This window comes from Falco biarmicus, chromosome 2 (genome assembly GCF_023638135.1).
Source record: "Falco biarmicus isolate bFalBia1 chromosome 2, bFalBia1.pri, whole genome shotgun sequence".
Lineage (NCBI taxonomy): Eukaryota > Metazoa > Chordata > Aves > Falconiformes > Falconidae > Falco > Falco biarmicus.
In genome coordinates this window covers 101,346,121-101,373,627 of record NC_079289.1, presented here as the reverse complement: position 1 = coordinate 101,373,627, position 27,507 = coordinate 101,346,121, and the positions used below count along the sequence as shown (strand labels likewise).

The window sequence follows — 27,507 nt, the reverse complement described above, 5'->3', positions numbered from 1 at the left end:
AGCCATGGCATTGCCTAATAATCATATTTTAAAAGAAATGAGAAAGAAAAAAGATAAGGAAAATCAAGTTTCTCACAGAAAAGAACCCAAAGAGTACTCCTTACAATATCAGGAAAATAAAAATAACTCATTGTTAGATACCTTTGCATTTAGTATGTTTTTGTAGTCATTGTTTAAGAGTTAATTTTATGAATTTTGACTTTGTTTGTCTGAGCCCTGGTTTCTAAACAACTATGCTCAGTAGAACTGCAATCTTTTCTTCAAAAGAAAAAAAAAGTTCCACTCCCAGATTATTGGAAAAAAGAACCCTGTCTCTTGTTTATTTATTTATTTAGAAAGCACATACAGCGATGCATGGGGAGGGGAAGAGAGATGCAAAACAGGTGAGCATACAAATCCATCTCAAAAGAAATAGTGAGACACTTCCCAGATGATTAGTAGTACATCAGTCTGTGTGAGCATTTAAACTGTTGTACCTCTAGATTAAAAAAAGAAACCACAGAGAATTTCTGACGAACAAGGTCAATGTCTATATTTCAGAAATCCCACCACAATCAACTGATAGGCAACAACATTTTTGTTATGTTTTTTGTTCCTGGTATTTCCTCAAAGGGGTCTCTCTTGCTCACGCTATGGTTTCTTTCCTCTGTGTCCGCCTCTGGTGACAAGTAAGGATACTTGTGAATGAAGATTTCGCCTTAGTTCTTGACCTTTTCTTTAGCTTCTTCTGATGCTTGAGTGAAATTCCAAGCTCCTCCATTATCGCATTGAAAGAAAGACACTGGTGGAAGACAGAAATGGCATTAAGCATTTCTCCTCGAAGGCAGAGTTCAACCACACTCTTTGCACAAATGGGGGCTTTTAGAAGCAAGGACCTGAGCTCTTACTGGAGGGCCCAGAAAGCTTCTCTGCTGAGTTTTGTCTCAGTCTGCCAGCTTTGAATAAGCCCCTAAGGTGTCATAGGTGAGTCTGTGTAAGTCATGGTTTTTGCTTAACTTGGCTTCCACTGAATTTAATTTAACTTTGGCTTAAATAAAGCTGATTATGAATGTTTCTGAAATTCTACACAGATGCATTTGTGATGTTTTGGTGACTTCATATAATAAAACTTACCTTTTTTCAGTTGTTAAATTTCCTCCTGACCTTAAAAGAAAAAAGATCTCTCTTTTTTTTAAAATCACATGTACCTTAGCCACAAAAAAAAAAAAAAAGAAGAGTATACTAAAGAAAATAAAGAACACCAGTTTTGAAGATTTCTTTGTGGTTCATTTTTTTCCCCCTCACAAAATTAACAGATGTTTCTAAAATATAGCACAGTTCTCAATCCTCTTCCTTCTTTGGAAAGAATCTTATTCAAATATTGTGTTGAAGAAAGGAGAAAATTACCACAAGAATAAGGTAGCTGACTAGCTTAGAAAGAAAGCAGAAATCTTTTTTTCCCCACCATCGCAACGTTAGCAAAGACATTTTGGGCAAGTGGAAACATCTTTTAAACTCTACAGCTGAAATAATTACATGCAACACAAGAAAATAAAAAGAAACTTTAAGTGGAAGTATCTAGCAATGGCATAAAATTGATCCACGCAAACATGTATAAATAGATTACATATATATAAAATGAAGTGATGGTAGCAGAGTGAAACAAAGCTTTAACCACCTTACCGTTGTCAAGTTGAAGAGATCCTTCCTACCAAACCCTTTCTAGAACTGCAGAACTGAGCAGCTTTAAAACAACTGGTTAAAACTACAGTTCTTGTAAAATGACAGCAACAGCACACAGGCATGGTTCTCTGTATGAAATACAAATTCCCTTCTAGAGTAATTCCAGCGGAAGGTAAGCAACGTTCAGCTCCTAACCAGCAATAATCCAATAGTGGCCTCAGTTATACAGGGCTAAAGAATAGTAAAACCAGATATATGATTCAAAAAGGAGAAGCCCCAAGCTTTCCTAGTAGCCACAAGAGACTATGAGGGTAGCCTGGATCAGGGTTAAACAATTTTTTTTAAGGTAGCAAAGGAATCCCAGAGAAGTGAATCCCACAGACTGTGCTCCTCTGTCTCCAGTATAAACCCTCCCTATAATGTCTGTAACCCTGGTTCTGCAAACGAGTTCAAGACATCAGTGCATCAGCATGTGTGTGTATTTTAAATGTGTATGATCTTGTGTATGTCATCATGCTCATTTGTGGGACGGGCTGCATACAGACTAAGATTCCATAGTATGTTAAATCTATAGTTCAATATACTCTTTGTTTGAGATGCTTAAATTTTGTTCATCTAAAATTCTTAAGTATATGCAAATTAAACTACTATTAATTCATGCCAGCCCTAAAATGTAACAGACACAGGCCAGGTCAGCGTACTGCTTTTTTTTCAAATTACTGTCTGGTAATATCCAGGAATCTGCTGGTGCAATTATCATTTAAATATCCTCTTGACAATGTAATATAGGATTTGCAGCATTAGTGGAGTTAGAGTCAAAGGTATCTGCTGCAGCCCCATGCTCTCTGGAAGCAGCGTGTGAAGCAGGTATCCTAACACAGACATCATTTCTGTATTGCTTCAGGCTTTTTTTTAGAAAGTAGCACCTCTAAGTGCTACTTAGCATGCTCTAAGTGGCTGACTTAGCATGGATAATTTATCTCTGCTATCTTTTTAATTGAGCTTTCAAAATTTAGATTACAAAGCAATGCCAGAACTCCATGGCAAGTAAGGAAAGGATCATATTATCCATTTGTCTGATTGGTCAGGTTTATTTTTATTTTCTTTCCCTGTTGTTCTTACTAACCTATATGTTATATATTTAATAATAACCATCAGTCTCTGCAATGTGCATGCAGGGATGATTTCTGCAGATAAAATAGTACATTTTACTGACTCATTAATGTATTTTAATTTTCCAAACTGACTCACATTATTCAGACTATGCAATTATCATAATGCCTTTCAATTTCATATCAACGAAATAGTCCCACGAAGATCATTTTACATCTGCAGTTAGTTTTTTAAAACATATCACTGACATTAAATATGTGAGGTTTTTAATATCTGAGTACATGATTTGTGAAGTGCCTACTGGTTCCACTTCAACTCTGTTTTGAATTTTAAAATAAATATTATCAGAAAGACTTCAAGCTATTTTTAGGAATACTTTGATGTTTAGGTCTTGTCTGAGAATTAAACCTTTGTCTAAATGTTCATCAATAGCAGTTACATACCGAATATAAAAGCATTACTGTTCTTGTTGATGAACTTTTCTGTAAACTGATCATGTTTACGCACCCAACAAAGTATGGAAGTAAGGCATTCAAAATCTGACAGGTCTCTGCCTTACCAAGACTCTCTCATCCCATCCTGGCAGTGCGAGGCCCCAGTGGGCTGGCTACCCTCGAGAGAGGTCAAAACACACACACAACACACACGGGAGTGGGCTCGGCCGTCCTACAGAGACAGTGATAGCTGTATTCCTGGGTCTTACACCTTGCAGCTCCTGCTCCTGGCTTTGTTAAACCACAAAAGCAGTTTTACAGTTACGTTACACTTAGTTCCAAGGGACTTAAAACACCATCGGCATGATTTTTGTCAACCCGAAGCAATGAATTAAATGTAGATTTAAGGTCCTGGACTGATCCTTCAAAGATATTCCAATGGTTATGGACCTAACTACGACTGACCAATTTTATGCATATTCCTTCACACAGAGCTTCAGATGGCCTAAAAGAGCAATCTGAGGTGATACTTTGTGAACTTTCAGGGGTTTGGTTAATCATTCAGAAGGACACTTATATGTGATCTTTCTTTTGAGCCCCAGGAAGTGTAGCTCAAAATCCTATTTATCTCCAAGCTTGTGCATGCAATTAGGAAACTGAACAGATGTCTGAAAATCTGAATTGCTCTGAACTTTTCAAGCCGTAGAAGGCTGTGGTGCAGAGCGAGTACAAACTCAGCCAGAATGCTGTAAGATTTATGGGAAAATAAGGGACAAGGAACACATTCAGTGGGGACTCCCAAGATGACCCTCTGAACAGCACCATGTCTGCAGTATAATTACAGTAGCCTTTAAAAAGGGGATGGTGACATTAAAATTCCATTTAAAAGGGTAATAAACTGTTCTTTTAGTCTCCTATTCGGATAGCCAGATTGAAAAGGTTTCTTTAAAAAGCTTTTTTTTTTACATGCTGTTAAGTCCACTTTTGAGGTCTTGCCCAGAATGAGAGCAGAGTAGGCACAGAGCAGTACATTTAACAACAGAGTAATAAGTTAAACATTTTGCTTTTAGTCAGCTTAACTTTCTCATTCTAGCAGTGTCAAAATGCAGGACATGGCATGTGAGGTTAGAAGAAAATGTCATTCTTTAAAAACAGAATAGATTTTGCTTTCCTTGTGGTGTGAGACACTTTTTCTGCTCTTTGGTCATTTCAGCATTTGGTCATAAAACTCCCAAATCCCTCCTTACACTCCCATACAAGAGACTGTATTAAGCTTTAAGATAATTATAGAGTCAGAATTTTTTAAAAAATAACATCTAATAAAGTAGAAGCAAGACTGAAAAAAAAAAAGAATCTGTAGTCAGTATTTATTGATCTGCTGCTTATGCTGCTGGGCCACTGCTGGGGAAAAGGCTTTTTGGTTGCATTTTATTAACACCTTGCAAACCCAAACAAATAAAAAAAACCCAAACACCAAACCTCAGTGCACTGTGTTGGAGAACTGAGGACTATGAAAATCAAAGGATGTGGGCCAGATTTTATTCTGGAAGAACACCTGACCCGTGCAGGCACAGAGGAAGAAGTGCAGAAGTCAAGTTTTTTCTTCTGCAGTGCCCTCGTCACTGTGAAGGACCGATAGCTGGGACACTGACATATGTCTTCTGCTGAAAGAAAAGTGATTTTTTTGTTCCTACGAGAGGAAGAATATCCCAAATAGTTTATCCTAGTGAGCAAACTGCTGTTGTGGCACATTAAGAATCTGAGTATTCTGTCACTGATGGGTAATTGCACGAGGAGATCACCAAATTAAGTCTTTTAAGCTCATAGTCTATTGAACAGTGATTGTCAAAACAGTATGATAATAATCCATGGATTATTTTAACTCTTCCTCAGTTATACAAACTGTTTTTTCTTGTTTACAAGAAAAAAAACATCAGTAAAGCTGTTTGCTCATCTCCCGAAGCATGGGCTGCTCAGGGAAGGCACAGATGGCCACAGTGATGCTTGAAGGTGGGCTTATGGCCTGAAAATGGAGGGGCTCAAGCTGATGTTCACTGAAGAGGGGGAATTTACAGGCTTGACAACTTCACAAAAAAATCTATTATGCAAGAACCTGACCGAGATAGGGGGTTTCTTCCTTCTCCCCTTTCTTCTCCTCCTTTGTTTCCAAAGAGCTAAAGATGTGAAGCTTCAAGGCTTTGATCCGAGAGAGGTGGCACAAGCACATGATGCCATGGCAGTACTTTGAGCAGATATCAGCCTAGCTGTGGCAAGTGTTATTGCTGTGCTTGGTGTGGTTCCATGGTGCAGGTGTGCTGTTAACGCACCCTCCTGGCTCTCTGAAATGGTGATTGTGTTGCCTTTGTTCCTCTCATTCTTCTCTAGTCCTCTCTCCCGCCTTCTCTCTGCATCTTTGCCTAATTGTTTTGCAGACTGTTTGATGAGGGCAGGAACTGCCACTAAATACAGGCAGGCAGGCACACCGACCCGGCCAAAAAAACCTGGTAATGGTTTCGGACTAGCTTATTCACAGCCCGTTTGCTTTCAGGGGTAGGTGGCTTTTGTGTGTCAAATTGTATACCATTTTTTGCAAACACTTATTAATTTGAATGTTTTGGGAGTTCTGAGTAAAATGTAGCAATAGCAAACCAAAAATTAATATAAAATGACATAAGGGTATGCTTATAGCGATTTTTCTCCACATACAGCTCTGGCTATGCTGTACTGGTACTGCAGCACCAGAAACTGATGGAGTCTGTTGTGGCTTATCCATCACAGAGAGAGCTGGTGGTCCTGTGCTGACTGCACAGCAAGGTCTCCATGCTGACACACACCTAAGAAACAATCTGGTTTGAATATTAGGTCCTGGATGTAGTTGCAAGGCTGCAAGTTAGGAAGATAGAATCATAGAATCATTTAGGTTGGAGAAGAACTTTGAGACCATCAAGTCAAACCATTAACCTAGCACTGCCAAGTCCACCACTAAACCATGTCCCTAAGCACCATGTCTACATTGTTTTTAAACACCTCCAGGGATAGTGATTCTCCCACCTCCCCAGGCAGCTTGTTCCAATGCTTCACAACCCTTTCAGTGAAGAATTTTTTCCTAATATCCAATATAAATTGCCCCTGGTGCAACTTGAGGTCATTTCGTCTTGTCCTATTGCTTGTTACTTGAGAGAAGAGACTGACCCTCACCTGCCTGCAACCTCCTTTCAAGTAGTTGTAGAGAGCGATAAGGTCTCCCCGAGCATCCTCCTCTCCAGGCTGAACACCCCCAGCTCCCTCAGCCGCTCCTCATAAGCCTTGTGCTCCAGACCCTTCGCCAGCTGCGTTGCCCTTCTCTGGACACGCTCCAGCCCCTCAGTGTCTTTCCTGCAGTGAGGGGCCCAACCCTGCACACGGCATTCCAGCTGCGGCCTCACTGGTGCCGAGTGCAGGGGGATGGCCACTGCCCTCGTCCTGCTGGCCACGCTGTGTGGGTACAAGCCAGGATGCTGCTGGCCTTCTGGGCCACCGGGGCACACTGCTGGCTCGTGTCCAGCTGGCTGTCGACCAGCACCCCCAGGGCCTTTTCTGCCAGGCAGCTTCCCAGCCAACCTGTAGCGCTGTGTGCGGGTTTTGTGACCCAAGTGCAGGACCCGGCACTTCTCCTTGTTGAACCTTGTACAATTGGCCTCAGCCCATCGATCCAGCCTGTCCAGACCCCTCTGCAGAGCCTTCCTACCCTCAAGCAGATCAACACTCCTGCCCAGCTTGGTGTCGCCTGCAAAGTTACTGAGGGTGCACTCGATCCCCTCATCCAGATCATTGATAAAGATATTAAACAGGACTGGCCCCAGTACTGAGCCCAGGGAAACACCACTTGTGTCTGGCCTCCAGCTGGATGTAACTTCATTCACCTCCACTCTTTGGGCTTGACCATCCAGCCAGCTTTTTCCCCAGCACAGAGTGCACCCATCCAAGCCATGAGCAGCCAGTTTCTCCAGCAGAATGCTGGGGGAGGTGGTGTCAAAGGCTTTACTAATGTCCAGGTAAACAGCATCCACAGCCTTTCCCTCATCCACTAAGTGAGTCATCTTGTGATTGAAGGAGATCAGGTTTGTCAAGCAGGACCTGCCCTTCGCAACCCCATGCTGGCTGGGCCTGATCCCCTGGTTGTTCTGTTTGTGCCGTGTGATGGCACTCAGGATGATCTGCTCCATAACGTTCCCTGGCACCAAAGCCAGGCTGACAGGTCTGTACCCCCCCGAATCCTCCTTCCTGCCATTCTTGTAGATGGCTGTCACGCTGGCTAACCTCCAGTCAACTGGGACCTCCCCGGTGAGCCAGGACTGATGATAGATGATGGAAAGCAGCCTGGTGAGCTCCTCCACCAGCTCCCGCAGTACCCTTGGGTGAATCCCACCCAGCCCCATAGACTTGTGTGTGTCTGAGTGGAGCAGCAGGTCACTGACCATTTTCTCCTGGACTGTGGGGACTTCATTCTGAGCCTTATCCCCGTCTTCCAGCTCAGGGAGCTGACAGTAACTGGTCTTGCTATTAAAGACCGAGGCAAAGAAAACATTAAGTACCGCAGCCTTTCCCTCATCCTTTGGAGCAATGTTCCACCCCGCATCCAATAAAGGGTGCAGATTACCCTTGTCCCTCCTTTTGTTTCTAACATATTTGTAAAAACATCTTTTGTTGTCTTTTATGGCAGGGGCCAGCCTGAGTTCTAGCTGGGCTTTCGCCTCTCTAATCTTCGTCCTGCAAAACCTCGCGACCTCCTTATAGTCCTCCAGAGTTGCCTGCCCCTTCTTCCAAAGGTGGCAAACTCTCCTTTTTCCCTGAATTCCAGCCAAAGCTCGCTGTTCACCCAGGATGGTCTTCTTCCCCGCTGGCTCATCTTTTGGCACTTGCCACCATGTAATGCAGATAGTAACAGATGCAATGGTCACTATTTGTACTTGTGAATAAATATTTTTTTTCTGGCCAAATTTCAAAGTATAGCAGTTACAGAAGCTGAGAAGTTGATAAGCAGAAAATCTTTGAATGCTCTAATACTTCTTGAAGATTTTTATGTCTATGCAGGAGTCTTCCCAGGTGTCACACACTTAATGGGAGATGCTATGGACCAGGGGTCCTCAAACTACAGTCCACGGGCCGGATACGGCCCCCCAGGGTCCTCAATCCCCCGGTATTTACAGACCCCCCTGTCCCCCCCCTGCCGCCGGGGGTTGGAGGGGAAACCAAGCAGCCGCAGATGACGGCCTGCCACTGCATCCGCGCGCCGGCCCCCTGGTTAAAAAGTTTGAGGACCCCCGCTATGGACTGTGCCTTCCTCAAATCTTGCTGTTAACCTCAGGGCACCTGTATTTTCCTGCAGCCACAGCAAACCTCACAAAAATTGCCTTTACAAGCATAGATCTGTTAGCACTCAGGTGTCATGCTGGCTCTTCACTGCATCAGCTTCTGGCATAGGTGCTAAGAAGCAAGTAAGGCTTTTTAATAACGCTTTTTGTAACTAGGTATGAAGCTCCATTAGGGAAAGGAGAAGCTGCTTTGTAATTCCCACAGGCAAGACAAAGTCTGCGAGGTTGTCTGTGGGGACAGCTAGATACAGGGAAACAATGACTGTTACTAACAATGCCACTGTTTCCTTGACAGATATGAAAAGGTTTACCCAAAAAGTGACAGAAAATTTCTGGATTCTTCATTCACCTAAAAAGTGATTAGAAAACTGGTCAAAGCTGCAACCCAGCGGATTTCTTGCATAGAGCAATGATGGAGATAAACACATTAGAAATTTTCCTTCTCCTCTGAGAGCTGAGAGAAGCTGAATTTAATTAGTTTTAAGTCTCTTCTACTGGGAAACTGCATACAAAAGTGCTTTCTTAAACCAGATATACAGAAGATCTAATTCAGGTCTTTGCTGGTAGGAAGGCTCATTTTATGAGTGTTCTTTATGAAGAACCAAAGCTTTCAAGGACCTATTCAAACAAGTTAAAATGCCATTTTGAGCAAGACAATTTCTTGCAGCATCTGGAATATAGCATCAGCACTCATGTACATGGATGAGCACTGACAGAGAAGAATTGGTATAGTCTAGCTATGAGCAGTATGTCATAGTCACAAAAACTACTTAAGCCTACTGCCAGCATAAATAATGTTGACCAAAAATTATAACATGGATAGAAGAAAAATACAGGTCACTGTACGCTCTGGCTTTTCTCAGGAGCCAGGTATAACGAAGAAATTCAAGAAGAGTGCAAAGCTTTGCCGCAGCAGTTCAGCGATGGAGTGTGAAGGAATCCACTCAAACAACTTTTCTAATTGCAGTAGAGTCCAGAAGTGACCCTCAATGAAACAGACCATTAACTTGTTTCATGAGGAGGAACTGCAGTGGGCAAGAAAACATAAAGTGGGTGTGAGGGATGGGAAATGGATTGGTGAAACTGGTGGTAAGCTGGGGTGTAACGACATACAGATAAAAAGGTAATCAGGTTTTGAAAACATGGTTGTTTGCCACAGTTCATGACATCCTGTGAGCTGTCATTTCTATACATTTTGTATATCCCAAATTGTCATGTTTCTTGGTGGCAACAACAGATCCAATCCATTGTCTCCTTCCCTATAAGTCCCCAGACTAGCTGAGGACCAGAGGAAATCCTGCCAGAGTTATCCTTACAGGATTTAAAAAGCATCCAGTACCAACCTCCTACACAAAAGTTTCTTTGTGCATTTCAATATGCAAAGCAATGCCTAGGCTTTGCTGTTTAATATAAAATTATACCCTGATTTCTCCACAAAGGAGTTTTCTATGTTACAAAGCCTTACAACAGTGAACATCATGAATTGCTCAAGCCAGTGGAGTTATTCTGTGAACGGTGTGTACTAGGGGTGCCTGAGGGTGCTTTTATTGAATATGTTCTTAAATGTTAATGGCTGCATGGCATAAAATGTAACTGATAGATATGATTTTGTGCTGTGATAGTTACTTGGAGGCTTTGGCTAATGAATTCTAAATGGATGAATTAAAATTCATTAAATATTGACACTGGGAATAAGATATGCCAGCTAAAAATCTCTGGCTGCTTATAACAGGGGTTCAGAAAGTTAATGGAGCCCTGCAGGTTATCTTCTGAGGTTTATAAAGAACTGGCTGGCCCACTTGCTGAATGCTTCAGCAGCGACCAAGCTAAATATTTCTCCACGCTTTCTGTAATGAAACTGTCATTGGTTTACTCAGGTTTGGTAGGAGATGAAAAGGAGGTAAATAATTTTTCTTACCTGAGAAAGGTGAATCACCCCATAAAATGACAAGATGACAATTGTACATAGAGACTGTGATAATTCTTAAAATCTGCTACAGTCTATTACACTCACTTTTTGCTGTAGGTGTAATTATTCTCTGTGATATGCATTTAAACTGCCCAAATTTCTAGGACTTTGACAATTTGTGTTAGATAAGCTTATCTCCTGCTGAAGCAAGTGGCACTTTGTGGTCATTAAGTATGGGTTGGTGAGTACAACCTTTGTCATTATGTGCGCTGTTTAAGTTTAATCTTTTACATTGGACACACCTTTTTTCTTTCCTGACTATACAGTGTGAATTGAGGGCTGTGTTCGAATCCCTCGCTCCTCTCGGATTAACTTGCCACAGTCTAACTCCGTAGATAAGGTGGTGCCAGAGGTGGAGTTGGACGGATGGGTTTGCTTACATTGTAGTCCGTAAAAGAAACAAAAGGCCTTGCATGCAAGAAAAAAAAATGGAGAAAAATAAATAAATGAAAGAAGTAAAATTAAAAACAAACATGAAAATGAAATTCAAAAGCTATTTAAATCAAAAGATATTCTATTTATGGAAACAGAAAAGTCATAAATTGCATTCAACTCATGCTTTGGATTAGCTTAGTGATAATATACACTGTATAGCATTTTCCATCCAAGCCTCTTATTTCACCAGAATGAAAATAAAACAAGCTGAGAGAAATCAGAAAGTTACACTGGAATTGCTAGTATTCTACTTTCTGTAAAATTACTTCTGGAAAACAAGTATGATATTGCCACATTAACTCACTTAAAGATTTCAATTCTTAAGAGTCTGCTTATAATAAGCAACACATTTCTGTGAAACAGTAGTACACTTTCGGAAATGGTATATGTATATATGCCTATATGTATTCCTGAATATTATGTTATTCACCCAACATATTGCTAAGTAAATTAACGATTACATGATGTAAAGCTTCATATCTACTTTAATTATGATTTCAGGACTGCATTGCCTTTCCCAGACTCCTGAAGAGTTTCCTGGGTATTCTGCACTGTACTGGCATTTATAGTAAACATTTTAATTGACTGCAACTGTTCTCCAAAACATATTTGTATGAAAGATCTCCTGAGACTTGAATTAAACAAAGATATTGATACATCCTTTATGTATTTTGTGCTAAAACTGTTCTATAGGGTTAAAGTACTAATCAGAAAGCTGCAATATGTGCAAAATACATTCATTCTTTATCTCTGGCTTATTCCAGAACAGGAACACTTTGATTAATATGGCCTGCAAAATTGCTCCACAGGAGCTGCACCTGTTATTCATAGATAGTCCCATTGCCTTTAATGAGGGCTTGCTCAGGCACATGTGAAGGAGGTGTCTGCATGGAGAGGAGCTACTCTTTCCTGCAAGATACTGTGAGGACCAAGTCCACTGACATTGGCATTAGGTGCCATGGACACAGAATAACACCAAGTGCCATTCAGAAAATGAGGATGTGTGGTAGGATTCAGCTCACTTCCTTTCAGCTGCCTGAACAGCAGGCGTGTAGCCTCAGCTTGCACTGATCCCTTTCTGGCAGCGGGAAGGTACAGGTGATTTCTCCCACCCAAAATCAGATGTTACCTTTTCTGCTTGATTTTACCCAGATGTTAATCCCTCTCATATCCCAGCACCACTGCTGTATGCAGCGTAAACTGCCCCTCTGAGAATGATCTCCTTCTCCCAGTCATCCCTGCTGCTTTTGTTAAGACTATTTTTCTCAACAGTCATTTCTGACATTTATGTTATCAGCCTTGCAGGATTACACCTTGGATGAAGAGGATGATCTGCCTGTGGAAAAACAACTGCCTTTGCCGTCTAAAAGTCAAAGTGAGCTTCAACAGCTCACTCCAAAGTAGATGCCTCATGCCTAGAAACCTGAAGTTAGGTGATACCTTGCTCTTGGTGATTGCATCAGGGGTCGCCAATCCTGCAGTGCAATGTGACCCTTGTCCCTATGACAAGTCCTGTTGAAGTGAAGAGGATCAGGGCAGCTATAGCACTTGAGCAAAACAAGGCCATGTTAGGGTCTAGGACATGGCCAGAACCAAACCAGCACTAGGGAAGGCAGCCAGAGTAAGAGGGTTGGACGGCAACTTCAAGAACAGACTCCAAGTTGCTGCTCATGCCTTGTTTCTTTTACAGCAGCTGGTGGTTCAGTAAACGGGTGTTTACACTCTATTTTAATGATTGATTCTATCTCACAAACTGCTGTAATACTCAAGGCGTGATTTATACACAGCATTTCCTTTGTTTTCCCTCTCTCCTTTTAAATTGCTCATTACACTTCAGTGGAGCTATAACTAGAATTTCTTTGGCTCCATAATCTTACTTTACTGTGGCATCCATCACCTTTCAGTAGGTCTCCCCGCTTTGAAATGCATGCTTCAGCACAGCGTGTAAACCCCTGGCTGTGAAAAAAAATGCTTTCTAGAGCAAGAGAAAAATGACACTTGTGGATTTGGAAGTACATTCCTGTTGTCACTCCAAGAGCCGATGCTAATGCCATATAAAAAAAGAATCTGGTTGTGTTTTATTCCTTTCCAATGTAATTTATACTTGAAGTCTTAAAGATCAAGCAGAAACTGTTTGAGAAACTAATTGCTCTTGTTCTGCACTGCCATACTAAGCAAAACTAATTGGACTGTGGGTAAGGTACTTCCCTACCCTTATTAATAAATTATTTATCTTTAGTGCCAGAAATGCATGGCGAGAGTTCAGCAATACAAAATCTGCGCTCCAGCAAAGAGACATATAAGGCAGTCACCTCCACATCCACAAACCTCACCCTCCCAGAAACATAAGCAAGCTGGAAATGGATGACTCACCTGCTCAATATCGCTGTTTTTCCTTGATTTATATATAAATTCACCAATGGCTACAAACACGGAAAGAACAAGCCCTGCAGCGAGCACGATGAAGATGCCCCCAATATTCTCCACCCCAAGAGCACTGGCTTCTTTGCTGTCCTCCTCGGGGCAGCCGTTGCCTCGCCACCACTTTTCCTTCATCATGTGCAGCTTTCCCTCCTCCTGGAGCTGGAGGATGGCGATGGTGATCTTGTCTCTGTAAGGAGACCCTGCAAAGTGAGAGCAACACCCGTCAGTGCTCGTTGCAGCAAACCGAAGGCAGGGAGGGATCAAGCTGCTGCTATCTGAAGTAAAAGTACTCCCTGATCACAAGACTGATTTTTCCAGCTAAAAAGTCTTGGTTTCTTTTCACCTGGAAGGAGAAAGAAAACTTTCTGTTGGTGTCTGCCCTCGGGACTGGAAAGAGAAGGCTGCTTCCGTGTGGTTATTTGTTTGAGAATTCATTATAATTTCTAGGGTCTCCTGCTGAGGTTTATTTAAGCCTTGGCAGTGGGTTTTCTTGCCAAGTAATTCCTCCAGATCATGTTTGAATATTGCTTTGAGCATCCTTTGAGACTTTCTGCTTTCCATCTTTTCTATTTACTTCAACATCTGTTTATTTTTCCTACTGCATGTAAAATGAGTAGCTAAGAAAAGCCCAGTCAGACACATTCTCTTCTCATTTATACCTGTATGAGCCCACAAATCCACTTCAGCTGCCTTACAGCTTGTAAGAACACAAGACGGCCAAGTCTTCTTTTCTGTGACTTGCAACAATATTGGCACTGCAAGCTGAGAATAACAACTATTTCAGGCTTTTTATTTGCAGGCCAGCAGCTTGCTAAACGGTGTCTCTTCAGGCTCAGCAGCATTAATGGGCCAGTATCTGGCAAATAGTGGGGTCACGTTGGGTGGTTCAATCTGTTTAGGTTTGCCTCTCACGTGCTCAGCTCTGGCTCTCCATCTTCCAGAATCTCTGCCACCTCTAAGTCCCTTCAGCCAACTCGTGCTGTCGCAGAAGCACATGACTGTAGCCCTAAAGGGGGACAAAGGAGAGGCTTGCCTTTCGCCCCGCTTCTGGAGCAGCGCCTAGTTAAAGGAAATTGCTACGGTTGTCTTTTCCCACATTGCCAAAAGCCAAAGTTATCAACAATAATAGCAGTAATCCTGTTATTAATTATAATAGGCAAGTGGAAGTTGATTTCGGCATTGTGAGAGAGAGACTTTTCTTTATGGGGCAAGGATTTTATGATGGTAAGCGGGAGAGGCTTACAAGAAAGGCTGTTTGGCTCTAAAGGCATATATGTGCCCCCAGATCCTGCCATGTTGGACTTCCTACAGTTGGAAGCATTTAGTGTCTGGGCTGAAATACGGTGTCACCGGTCCTCTGCCCATGTAGCTAACTACCATCCATCCCTTTGTCTCCTTTAGTGCATTAATAAGACTATCTTCTTAAGCTGTTATTTCACCGATAGTGAAAAGTTACGTTTTCCTGCAAATTAAAGCAGTTACAAGTCTCAATCTGATCAAGGTAAACAAAATACGCATCTAAATAGCCTTGGAAATTTGACCTCACAGCTTCTGTTCTCTTCCTTATATTGCCATGCAGGACATTAGTAAAAATAATTGTACCATGAATACAAGTCCCTCTCTCTGCTTTCCATTTCCTTTAGCCTGCAGCATTGTCTGAGGAGAGTCAGTGTGAAAAACATTGCAGTTCTTCATTTGTTGCGCCAACACTCAGCTATTTTTCAGTATATCTTACTGCCAGCACTGGGACATGCTGTGACCACAGATGCCAAGAGACATGTGTCAGATTATACAAAGTCCATCTGGGAAGCCAGCAATCAGCAGCCACTCCTTGAGGGAACCAGCTTTGAAAGGAAAATACGCCTGCTGTAAGAATAGATGATTTCTATGCATGCTATTAAAGAACCAAAAATAAGCACAAAAAACCCCCAAAACAGAAACACCTTCAAAACAAAAAATAAAAAAAAAAAAAAAAAAAAAAGGGGGAAAAAAAGTTAACTATTCACACTGAAAACAGCAGTGCCTCTCAGAAGAAAGAGCAGAATTGTGTCTACAGCTAGAGTCTGTTAGATTGTAGGACTCATTTATTTTCCCTTGTCTGAAAGGGCATAGCTGTTAGGTAAAGTGAAGCAGCCTGAATCTCAACACAGGATTTGTGGGGACGTTCATTCTTTCTTCTGATGTTTATGTTGCCAGCAGGATTACCACAATTCATCTTGAGGGTAGCAGGTACATCTATATTTCTACACATGCTTTTAAAGTTTGTCAGGTGTGCCTGGAGTGCTGGATTGGTGATGTTCTCTTGGTGAGCACTAAAACCACACACAAATCCATCTCAACAAATCTCTTTGAATATTCAGCGTATCATTTACGACCTCTGAGCTATTAACAACCTACCTCTCAGGCCAAGCAGCGCATCAATTTACTTTCTTACCGGTCTCCCAAGTAACTGGCAATAGCTTTAGTGTTAGAATTACTAGCATCAGCACTGGCAGTGACACTGGAATTAATACCTGTCCTGACATCTATAATAATGTTGCTTTCTTCAACCAGATTCCTCCCAGGGTGGCATTTTGCATAGGTTTTGCTTAGAGGTGCCTTTGCTACTGCATATTTCCAGAGTGCATTAAATTCAGCACCAACCATCGTTGCAGATTTTTCATTAGTAATGGTCTTTGCCAAGAATCTGATGAAAGCCCTCCTTTCTGCAACCCATCGGCTCCGTAATAAACATAAATGGAGATGTTTGTTGATACACCTAAATCCCCTTTATCCTAACTCAGCACAAAGAAGTAGGAAGACAGCCTATACCTGCAGTTCTTTACTTGCAGAAGATGCTCTGCTAAAATAGTAGCTTTCTTGGATTTATAGAACTTTTGAAAATTCACCTTCCTGTTTCTTTGGAAGCTAAATAGTGATGATATTCAGCTCATTCATTGGAAATTTTGCAGTGCAAGGCATACTTTTGCTGCTGCAAACTCTAGCCATGTGGTTGTGCATTTTCCTGAAGGAACAAATGCAGACCAGTTAAGACATGCTGAAACTTTGGTGTTAAGGGTTACAAACAAGTCTTTTTTTTTTTTTTTTTTTTTCTTTTTCATACAGCTTCTGCAATCACTAGTCTTGAATGCTATGAGAAAAACAACAGAGCCTTTAGGGTCCATTTAAATAGTGGAAGAATCTCCATGGCTTATTTTGTTTTACGAAATCCATCATTTAAGAATTTAAGATGCCTGATGGCACTGCGTTATTCCACATTTCTTGGATATATCTATTCCCCTGAATTTTGCTGGTTTTCCTTAAGAAAAAAAAAAAAAAAAGGTACATTTATAATCTGAGAAACATCTTATAAATATATTTCACAGCTGTATTTCCAATGGATGCACTCTCTCTGAGGATTACCATCTGTTCCAATTATTCCTTCATTGTTCTTGGTTTAAACTGTGGCAGCTTTATAACTGCAATGAAACTCTTGCTGTACATTTGTCTTTATTCAGGATTTTAGCTTTCGTATCATTTTCCTCAGGGTGAGAAGCCTGTTCTCACATAGCCAGTGGAAAGATATACTTAAAATATTATCTATATGACAATCTGTCTGAGGTACTCAGTAGCATAAAGAATCACAGTTCAAAGTGCAGTGGTGTTTCTCTTTTATTTATATCTGGTCTACCAAGCAACCGATGGACCAAATACTTCACCTGTTATATCTGTGTAAACTGATATTGCCTTGAGTAATTTCCCTGAAGACAATAAAACTGCATAGCTCTTAACTAAGCATGGCATAGTAAATGCGTTTTTGAGCAGTATGGAGAAGTATATTACACAGGAAAGAGATCTGGCTGCCCAGTGCCAGTTGTTCACAAGAACACAGCACAAAAAACTGAAACACTTTCTAATTCTTTACAAGATATTGAAAAGGACACTGGATATGCTAAAAAAGGTCTACTGGAAAGAGTTCACGGAGATCGGGAATCTTAAGACTCTTCTTAGATCAGAACACTGAAATCCCTGATACAGATGCAAAAACTTGCAATTGTTTCTCGCTGGTTTTATGTGTTGCTCTGAGGTAAATAGATCAGAAATTCATCTATTTTCATGCAGCTTTCTTTGGGATGCATACATGGGACATAACATTTATCCTGCCCACTTCCACGTTCCCAGAGACACTATGTGATTTCTCAAACTAAATTTGATTTCAGTAGAGCAACTTGCACCTCAAGCAGCACAGAGGATACCCAGTTTGCTACAAATGGGATGCTCCAGAAGGCAAGCAGGTCACTCGACATCATTCTGCAGATGCAGCCTGCACTGTCACGTTCCCTCTTGCTTGCAGAGACTGCTTGCAGATGAGCTGGGCAAGAGTTGATGTTTTGCCTAAAAGGAGGCTCCTAGGGTCTGCTCGATGAGAAAGGTTTCTGAAAGACTAGGACATGTTTCAAACGGCCACCTAAACTTCTGAAGGGGACATTGCTGGGTGTGCTCCACAGCACCCATGCTGGAAAGCATCTTACCTATAGGTGTTCCCACTCCGTAGCCTTTCGAATCAATGAGCCCCCCGATCTGGGTGAGATTGCAGTTTCTCTGAGTCACGTATTCTATGCTGGTTGACTCCATTAGCAGTGCATAGTCTGTTGTGAGCACACGCTGGATTCCCTCATCGTTGTTCTTCACCAGCGCTGTCTGCTGCCTGCTGCTCATGAACGCCCACATCTTCTCGTATGTTGATATTTTGGATTTCTAAGGAGGGAAAACAAGGGCAGAGAATCACACCAGCACCCAAATTACACTTGTAAAATATTCCTCAGCCTTTTGTTGTGGCTGATGCCAATAGCACATCTTGAACACAAGAGAATCGGTAGCAGGGTTTTCCTTCCCACGGCCTTTTTCTCTTACTGTGCTTTGTGCTGAGGAATCTCTTTTTTTCACTTCCTTTGCAGTGCCAGGAACTTCATTACTGGCATGACTGCAAAGTGCTTTGAAGTTTTTTGGGCTAATGCTGTTACATGGATTACAGCACATAACACAGCTAAATTAGCACAGCTGCATCCTGCTGTTCATAGAAGCAGTGCTTCTGCCTGTCAGGGTAAACACACTACTCCAAATGCCTGATGATGAATAAAGTACTGGCTCTTTTGTATTGTATCACTTGCCTAGAAGTCATGCACTTCAAGGGTAAAGCTTGAGAAACAAAGCCAAAGCAGCTCCTAAGAAAACTTTTGCTTTCTGCTTTCCTTGCAATCAAGACTCAAGGACTTCATCCTTCTCCCACTGAAATTAAGGTGTTTGCCAGGAGGAATCCTGACAGTGTACGTGTCCTGTGTCAATACCCAGCTGCACAGGGAAGAGAGATGCTGGAAGTCCCAGCCACCTCCATACAGTGTCAAACATCCCTTCCTCCCTGCTCCTTTCTCTGTGCTGGGGGAAGCCCACAAAGGACCCAGGCACCCTGCAGAGAAAGACAGTGCCAGTGGCCCCTTGTTCCCACTTCTGCCTTTGTTGGGACATACAAAAAGAAAAAAACTGAACCTGCTCAGGGACGTGCTGGAGCCCTGTGCCTGCTATACTCAAGATGTGCTGCCTACAAACCCCAAAATCTTCAAGTGCTCATGTGCAGAGGAATGAAGCTGGGTTAATCAGCATTGATAATGCACAGCTGTGGGCTGGCTTCAGGGGTGTCGGGTTGGCTGATGTAGATCAGGTGCAGCTGTGGCTGGTGCTGTTAAGAGGTTGGGCAGCCAAGGAAGAGGGAGTAACCAAGGAAGAGAGAGGAGGAAGAAGCAAGAGGAGAGAGAGTGTGGGCCCTGGGTGAGGAGAGACAAGGAGAAGGCAGCAGAGGGACTGGCATGAAGAGTGTGTTGGTATGAGATGGTAAAAGAGTGTGTTGCTATGTGGTGGTAAAAGACCTTGTTGTGGCCGGTTAGTTTGGAGAGCACTGTGATGCTGACACAGTACTGACACGATTAAACATCTCCCTTCCTTGTATGCTCTCAAACAACATTGAAAACACAATGCCACTTCTGGATGACATATCAAGGCAGACCTACAGACTGCTGAATCATCAGAAACTGTCAACAGAAAGGAGTTTGTCTCAAGATAGCCTAGCGTGAACCAGACAAACCAGCTTTTTAATGTAAATATGAGCTGAGGATGTTCCACACACTTAATGTTTCCCCAGTTCTGGAGCAGTATACTCTCACTTCCATTGTGGGCCTTATCTTTGGTTTACAGCTATCGTAGCTAATTTTAGGCTCACTGTGTGGAGGCCATATGTACTTATTAAACGCCAGTGTCTGGGGTGTTCCTGTGAGAAGCTGATTTTCTGGTTCTTTGAGCTTTAAATGTTAATATGCTTCAACTGTAAATTCAATACCTGTGAATGTCAGCTAAATCCTGCCTAAGTTTGGTAAGTCACAGGATACCACTAAACTTTGAATGCAGTTAAGTGGCTCTTTCCTGGTAGAAACCACTTTTACTGCTCAGTTGGGAATACTTGTTGAAATTGATGGTATGTTTATGCAGTAGATGGAGTCTGATATTGAATTTACGAGAAGGATGTGCTCTTTATTCAGATGAGTTTGAAAGAAAGATCTTAGCTTCTCGACTTGCCAATTCCCATTTTTTTCAGGATAGGCCATATACCAAATTCTGGCCTTTGGATCCTCATTGATTTTAGGGGAAACATGGCTGCACACCAGAAGGTAGGAGCTGGCAAGAGTTGTAACATGAGATTAAGATCTATTATCACAGAGGGGCAAGAAAGCCATGCAAGATTTATAGATGTGTTGGAAACGGAGCAGGACAGCAGTCTGGAGAAATATGAGTGTGTCACAATTTATGGAGGTGAAACACCTTGCCTTCAGTTGGACTTTTCCCAGATTTGGATGTGTACACAGGTGGTGAATGCTGAGAGATCCTGCTGGCTTGCCTGCTTAGAACCCCATCCCCTCACTGGAGGACTCCTTAAGTGTCCAGGCCCTGTTTTCTGGCTATTTTCATCTGGTATGGACAGATCTGGGATCTCTGTACAGGGAGGAGGCTGACTCTGAGGTTCCTTCAAAGTCAGAACTCCCATTTTTCCCCACAAATGATTTCAATTGCTTTTGTTTTCATTCCCCCCATTACCAGGCTAGAAGGCACAGTCACTGCAGAAACTTTCTTGAAAATATTGCCTCTTTAGCAATAGTTTTTCTGGGGACACTATTACAACAGGGATACTAGTGTAAGGCATTCAGAATTAGTGGAAAACCACAACTGTTAGTATATACAATATAAACAAGACTAAATAAAAAGTGATGTAAGTTTAAATAAATAGAGTTTTCAGAAAAGCAGTGGAAGTACCTTGCTTTTCTTGTATGATTCCCAACCTGCATCCCATCCATGGGAACACTGCGTAATACATCTTTCAGGGGCTTCCTGCTGCTACTGGAAGCATAAAGTCCTAAACCAAAGCTCTTTGGAGTTTGCTTCATGCCAGGATCTTTTTCTGCACTTCGTCTTTAGAAATCCTTTTACCATGTGTGTCTCTTATTGTCCTGAAAATCAGACTCGTCTGATCTCTTCATATCATGTCCCACACCACAGGCACTCTCATGTTCCTTTCTCCTCCATAGCGACGAGAGCCCGGAGTGTCATGGTTTTGCTTTAAAAAAATGTTCGTCTGAAAGAATCTGTTGTTTCTCTTGGCATTTCTTGGCACAGTCCTTAGATAAATCGAATCTTGCACCACAGGAAGCACTTGGAACAGTGACCCATCCTTAGTGCAACCCAGACCTGCACTACACTCCTGCAGGACATCTTTACTGCTGTTGCACCTGGTTGTGCTGATTCTTCCTTTCCCTATCCCCATCCCACCAGCACTCCCAGGTGGCAGGACTGTCTCTGCAGCACAGGCTGCCCATTGTGAAAAGCAACTTTCCCCCCAGCTCAGCTCCTTCAGCCCTCGAACTGCAGGGCACGGCTGTCCAGGGGTACCCCCAGGCACTGGGGCACTCCCAGAGTCCATCATGGCATGGGGCAGCCCAGGGGAAGCTGTCCAGACCAGGTCAGGACTTCACAGCTTGCCAAAAAGAGGCAGAGTTATTTCAGGTGTCTTCTCTAGAACTGTTATGGCAAAGGTGCTTTTCCTTAAACTATACGGTAATGCACATGCGGTGCGGGAACAGGAGTAACTGCTGCCCAGAAGCCCTCACTTCTGCCTTCTCCCAATTCCAGGTCTCTCACTGATGTGTGTGTGTGTGCTTACTTAGCTCAAGAAGTATATGCAGTATTTTACAGTCCGAGGGAGGGAAAGTCATGCCCTCACAGAGCACACAGTCTTCCTTTTGCATACATAAGCATCTATTGTATTTATTGTACCAAGACCTCCTCTGTGTGTTTGTTGGGGTTTTTTTTAAGTTTTGGATAGCATAAAGAAATCTTAATTTTGTGAGGATCTTGAAGGGCCTCTGTAATAAAAATAACACCTTTTACATAACACTGTGTGCGTCTCACTGGTTTACAACTGTGATAAATTGTATTTTTCATGCATCTTTCATTACGTCACCTTCACTCTGCCAGAGAATCCATCTCCGTTCTGTAAAAAACAGTGTCCTTTCACTTGTGTTTGTGGACACATGTATTTCAGGTACAAGTAAGCTAGCATGTATAGCATATAAATATGCCTGTTTTGTTGGGTTTTTTTAAAGGCTTACATTCTTTTCAGCCTAGAAATTTTAACCTCAGGGGGTTAATGGTGAAAATAAAATATCAGTGTAAATCTGGAAACAGCTCTAGAAATTTGTTCTGAACATCTCATGTTGAAATTCGGAAGCTACTTCCTGTAAAAAAAATGGAAGCAACTTTTCAATTTTCTCTCTGACATTGGATTTGACTTCAGAATAGCAATGGCAATAACCATCTTTTGGCAGTGAAGAGCTCTTAGACCAAGGGAGTTTCCCAGAGTCCTTCAGAAGGTGGCACGGCTGCTTCCTCCCACCTTATATTCCCGATGAGAGTCCAGTAGTTGCCGTACACAGTTACCAGAAATATCTCCAGCTGGGTTTCCCGGCATATCTTAATGGAAACGTCAGCTCATCATTTCAAGAACTGACTATAACAAGGCTCTGAAAAATACTGTACTTTGTGCATTTCTTTCAGCATGGAAACATTTCTATTCAGCCACAGGAGAGCCATTACAAGGGCAGTTCACCCTTGACAGCTCCAGCAGGGATAGCCTGCCAGCAGATCTGTTACGTGATTGAAATGTCCTTGATGAGCATTATTTGTTTTGAGAGATGAACCAAATACCTTAGCCAAGATCATTTTTCTGTGTAAGCATTTTGCCTCATGTGGAAGCATGAAGGGCTTGTGGTTAAAGCAGGGCAGGGGGCTCGGGCTGGAGCAGCAGGGGAGAGGGCTTGTCCATGGCATGAGGGTTATTTTGCCCCAAATACTGCTTCCCCACAGTGCCTCATTCTCTTCAAAGGCACTGCATATTGGGCTATCTATGAACGCCATCCTTATATGTTACAGTGAAAAGCATGGTACCAGTTCATTCAATGCTTAACTTCCCTGCCGAGACTGCTGTTGAAGCTGCTAATTAATTCTAATTGTCAGAGGATTTTTGTGCATATATTCTATATTTATAGCTTGCTGGCTTTTACATTGACATTTTATGAGATTAACCCATTTGATACGTAATTAATACTAATAGTGAAGAAAAAAATACAGTTATCCACAAAACAACTAGCCACAGAAAATAGTCTTTTACTTACAGATGTGTTTGGTGTGTATGTGTCCCGTATTACTACTCTGTGTAATACTGACCATGGACCATTTTCAGAAAGGGACAAACAAACATGCATTTTGACTGCCTGCTGTATTATTGCGATGCAAATGTGACCTTCAAAAGTGATCTTAGCCAAGTCGCTGGAAAAAGCTGAAATCCCACCCCGAGAAGCAACCTGGAGGAGAATGTCCCTAGGTCCATGCCCTGGTTCCCTTCAGATCAAAGGCACGGGTTTGCTCCTCACAGCAGTATAGCAACAGGTTGTTTCTCCATATATCTTGAGGGGGAAAATTCCCATCTTTTAAATTACAATTGCTTAAGGATCCTCTATGGATTTGGGCAAGTGAGGTATTTACCTACTACTTTAATCCTTTCAAATGTTGCGATTCCGCTTCACTATTTATCACTGGAGGGCCATGAGTCAGTCTGACTGTACAGAGCTAGCTGATGCCATCTTACCTTGAAGAAGGTCATTGTGGATCCATCTCTAACAGCCCCATACTCTATCTTGGTTTGCTTTGCCAAATCGTCTGCTGAATCAATGGGGGATTCCATCCTCTCCACAGTCAGGAAGGCAGCCAGGTTGGCAGTATAGGATGAGATTATGATTAAGGTGAAAAACCACCATATTCCTCCAACTATTCTGGTAGAAAGAGCTTTGGGCATCAGCTCTGATCCTGTTACAATATCATCAAAACAATCATGTTAAAATGATGCTGAGAGATGCCTTTCCTGATACCGCAGACTGGTTTTAGGCACAGAATGCTTTTATGAGCTGTAGTATGATAAAATGATTTAAACAATAATCTCACAGATGCACAGCTAACATTTATAATGGTAACACACTGTGAAGGGGATGTATGCCATGATATATGACAAATGGAATTATCCTTGGGTCTAAGCCCCATTACATCTCTGAGCTAATGCTCATTGTGATACTAACCTCTTACATTCCCAGCAAGCTATACTAGTATTTTTGTCCATTTCCTGAATCCCTTTTTGCCAGTATACTGTAATCAATTATTTAAACAGAGATCTTTAGCAGAATGCTATTCTGCTTACAAGCTACCTGGCAGAAACACCTTACAAAAGAAACCTGCCCCGTGCATCCTGTTGACATACCCAAGCAGAAGCAGAGCCATCAGTACGGTTCCAGTGAACTCATCAGCCTACAGGAACCTGAGCTCAAAACCTTGAATACGTCTTACTACAAATGTGTGACTTACATTTGAAAATTCAGAGGGTGAGTGGACGCATCCTTTGGATCTACAGGGCAATGCAAAGTTTTGGACAGTGTATTCAACACTCATTATTACTGAAAAGGTTTTAGCAGATTTGCCTGCATGTCACAGACAAATAGCACATGTGGGTGTTAAGTGCACTGAAATGGCTTCTAAACAGCGCAGACAATCTGCATTTAAGCCACACAGGTACTTGTGTTTCTAAGCATTCTGGTGCAAGTTTTGTGCTGTTTTTTCCAGAGGTGTTCCCACTGAACTTAGCTCATTATGTGGGATTCAAGGATCTGGTTCAGCAAAGCACTTAGACAGCCACTTGAATACTTTTGATTTCAAAGCTAAGCCTTTGCATAATTACTTTGTTGATGAACGATGGACTTAAGAAAGTACTTAAGTGCCTGTGAATGGAGATGTCAGCACGTAAACCTTTCGATATGACAAACATATTTCTATTACTGGAAAAATGTGTCGACCTATTATCTTTCCCCAGCTATTTAATGATTTCTGTAGGAAATTTAAACATGTGACAGAGAGTATTTTCAGACTTTGCAAAAACTCTGAATGCCACTTTTGGAGCAAAGACCAAAAGGGTGAAAACTTTCCAAACAACCAGCAGATTTAACTTAGTTTTGTAAACATATAGACATGTGTCTTAAAGGTCAAAACTAAACATAGCCCAAGGGTTTAAGTCAGTTAAGTAGAATTGCCAAACTGCGAGAGCAGATGCTCTGCCTGTGCAGCCCTGTGTGGCCCTGGTGCTGCACGGATTTCAAATTAAGCCAAAGTCTAAAAGCTAAAACTCTCATTTGAAATTTTGGAGTCTAAATGTACCTGTTTTGAGAGCTGTAGCTCTATACAGGTTTGTGTTTGTGGTCTGTTGTAATTTTTGCTCTTCAGATTAGGATGTTTTTTGTTGGTGGGTTTTTGTGGGGTTTGGGTGTTTTTTTTAATACAGTGAAATCTTTTTTCATTTTTGTATTGTTGCCCTCAGGAATGTGTGTGTTTATTTCTAAGTGGGGTTGACCTGCAAAAGCTGGCTTCTAGGAGTGCTGATTCAGTTCATCCTGGAGGTATTATTTCTTTTAAGTTTAGACAGCTATACAAATATAATTTCTACACTTGGACCCTGATGCAATACCTAGTTCTGACATATACATCCCACTAATGCATAATAGCCAGATAACTTGCAGATATCTTAATAAGTAACCATGAAATCTGCCAGAGCAGCCTTACGGCAGCACAAGAGAGTAGGCAGAGAAGCCCAGTTTGCTGAATTTGTGAGGCGAGATGCCAAACCTCCTGTGATTTCCTCTAGCAAGAAGTTGTTTGTGAAAAAGCAGCAGAACACGTTCAGTTCATTTAAGCTTAAAACGCCACAGCCTATTAATTATGCAGTGAGCTACTGTTTTGCTTTCGTGAGGTGCTGAGCACACTCTCCTCCCGGCTGAACCAAGCGGGCCCAGCATTTCTTTTGATCGCTCCCATGACTGTTTCAATGCTCACCTTTTGGAGGGCCTTGATTTCAGCAAGAATCATTAATATTTGCTCCATGCTCACTGGCTTTGCCCTACATGTTCTCCTTAACCAGACGCTTCTTGTCTCACCCATTGCCCTCTGAACAGGGGCTCTGATGGGTAGCTTTCCTTTCTGAAAGTGATAGTGCCTCTGAATGAATTGGGTGAAATGTGCCCTGTTTGGATGCTTTCAGAGTATGCATAACACATCTGAGACTTTCAGGGGGAAAACAGGGGAAATAATGTCTAAATAAAAAGTTGCTAGCAAGACTCGGGGTCAGAGACAATACTTGCTGAAGTCTCTCTAGTGCCTTTTTATGGCAGACATGACAGCCAATCCTGATCCAGACTTTGCTCACGCTCTGTAGAAAAGAGAAAGTCTGATCATCACATTTTAAAATTTAATAACAAGTGGCTTCCAATCAAGCATAACAAGCAGCTGCTGCCAACAAGAAAGAGCGTAACACTAGATGCAGAGTTTCACAACCATTCACGTCATGTTCAAACTCTTCACATTAATGATGATGAACTTACAATCACACGCACCACAAGTTTGTACATGGAAACATTTGTGTTGCCTTACAAATGTTTTTTTCTTTCTTTCTTTCTTTCTTTTTCTTTCTTTCTTTCTTTCTTTTGTTTTGTTTTTAATCTTCTTGAAAGACAAGCAGAGTCTGGTTGGGGCTGACTGTCATGTACCCAAGGTAGTGGTAACGAGCAAACACTGCATCCCACAGTTTGCTGTGGGTGATGGTAAACTCCAAAAAAGGCAGTACATTGAAACACAAGATCCTGGGGCACTTTCACACACAGGGCAACCACAGTTATATACACACACCTGCCTGATACTGTAAAACCTCAGCCTGTGTTTTACTGAGAAATTGGTAGGAAAACAAAATATAAAAAGTAAAACAGAATGGTTCTTCCTTCATCCAACCTCATTCAAAGTAATTTCTATGAGGAAGCTCTACGTCCTGTCAAGACATTAGTGCACCAATCAAAGCAAGTGCATCGTAGGTACAATACAAACTTTATTCTCTACCACATCTACGAAAAAGTCCTCCTTGTGGTTTTTTTTTTTTGTTTTTTGTTTTTTTTTTTACTGCTACTCGTATCTGTTAAAGAAGGAAGAATAAACTGTACCTGGATGAATGTAGAGATGGTTTTATATTCCTTACTTAAATGTTTAGAAATTTAGTGCTAAGGTACTGCTGGGCTTTCCTCTGGATTGCCTTTTTGGTTGTTGTCATGGGGTGGGGCTTTTTGGTTCAGCTTTTATTCAACTTGAAATGTTTGTCAGAAAATATTTCCATTCTTTTTATGAACCCCATTTTTGGTGAATAGCGATTTAATTCAAAACCTTAGAACATACCTGCCACAAACAAATGTGTTTAGTACACATATCTGTTTGACTTCCCATATGGAGTAAGCTTCACTGCCCTTTCTTGTCAACTGAGTAAAACGTCAGCTGTTTCCAAAATCATCAGCAACAGGGCCTTGTGACTGGGTTAAGTTAATGCTTCTAGGGTTGGATGCATTTACAGAAGGATGGGGTTTATACATGCAGAAAAGCCATAAAAAAAAAAAAAGGTTTGGTT

General features: G+C 41.8%; 1 protein-coding gene across 4 annotated transcripts in view; it reads right to left on the bottom strand.

Annotated features, from left to right (window-relative positions):
- Positions 1 to 290: 290 nt before the first annotated feature.
- GRIK1 (glutamate ionotropic receptor kainate type subunit 1) overlaps positions 291 to 27,507 on the bottom strand; it is a 174,450-nt gene continuing 147,233 nt past the window's right edge. For 2 of the 4 annotated variants that reach the window (XM_056329064.1, XM_056329066.1), the window contains 5 exons: positions 23,617 to 23,834; positions 17,903 to 18,128; positions 13,341 to 13,591; positions 10,775 to 10,940; positions 653 to 781 (listed from right to left, as the gene is read on the bottom strand). In XM_056329064.1, coding sequence (XP_056185039.1) covers positions 10,791 to 10,940; positions 13,341 to 13,591; positions 17,903 to 18,128; positions 23,617 to 23,834 — 845 coding nt within the window. In that variant the 3' untranslated portion in view covers positions 653 to 781; positions 10,775 to 10,790. Of the gene's footprint in view, positions 782 to 10,774; positions 10,941 to 13,340; positions 13,592 to 17,902; positions 18,129 to 23,616; positions 23,835 to 27,507 lie in introns of all 4 variants that reach the window. The other 2 variants (XM_056329065.1, XM_056329063.1) reach the window with 1 other exon arrangement.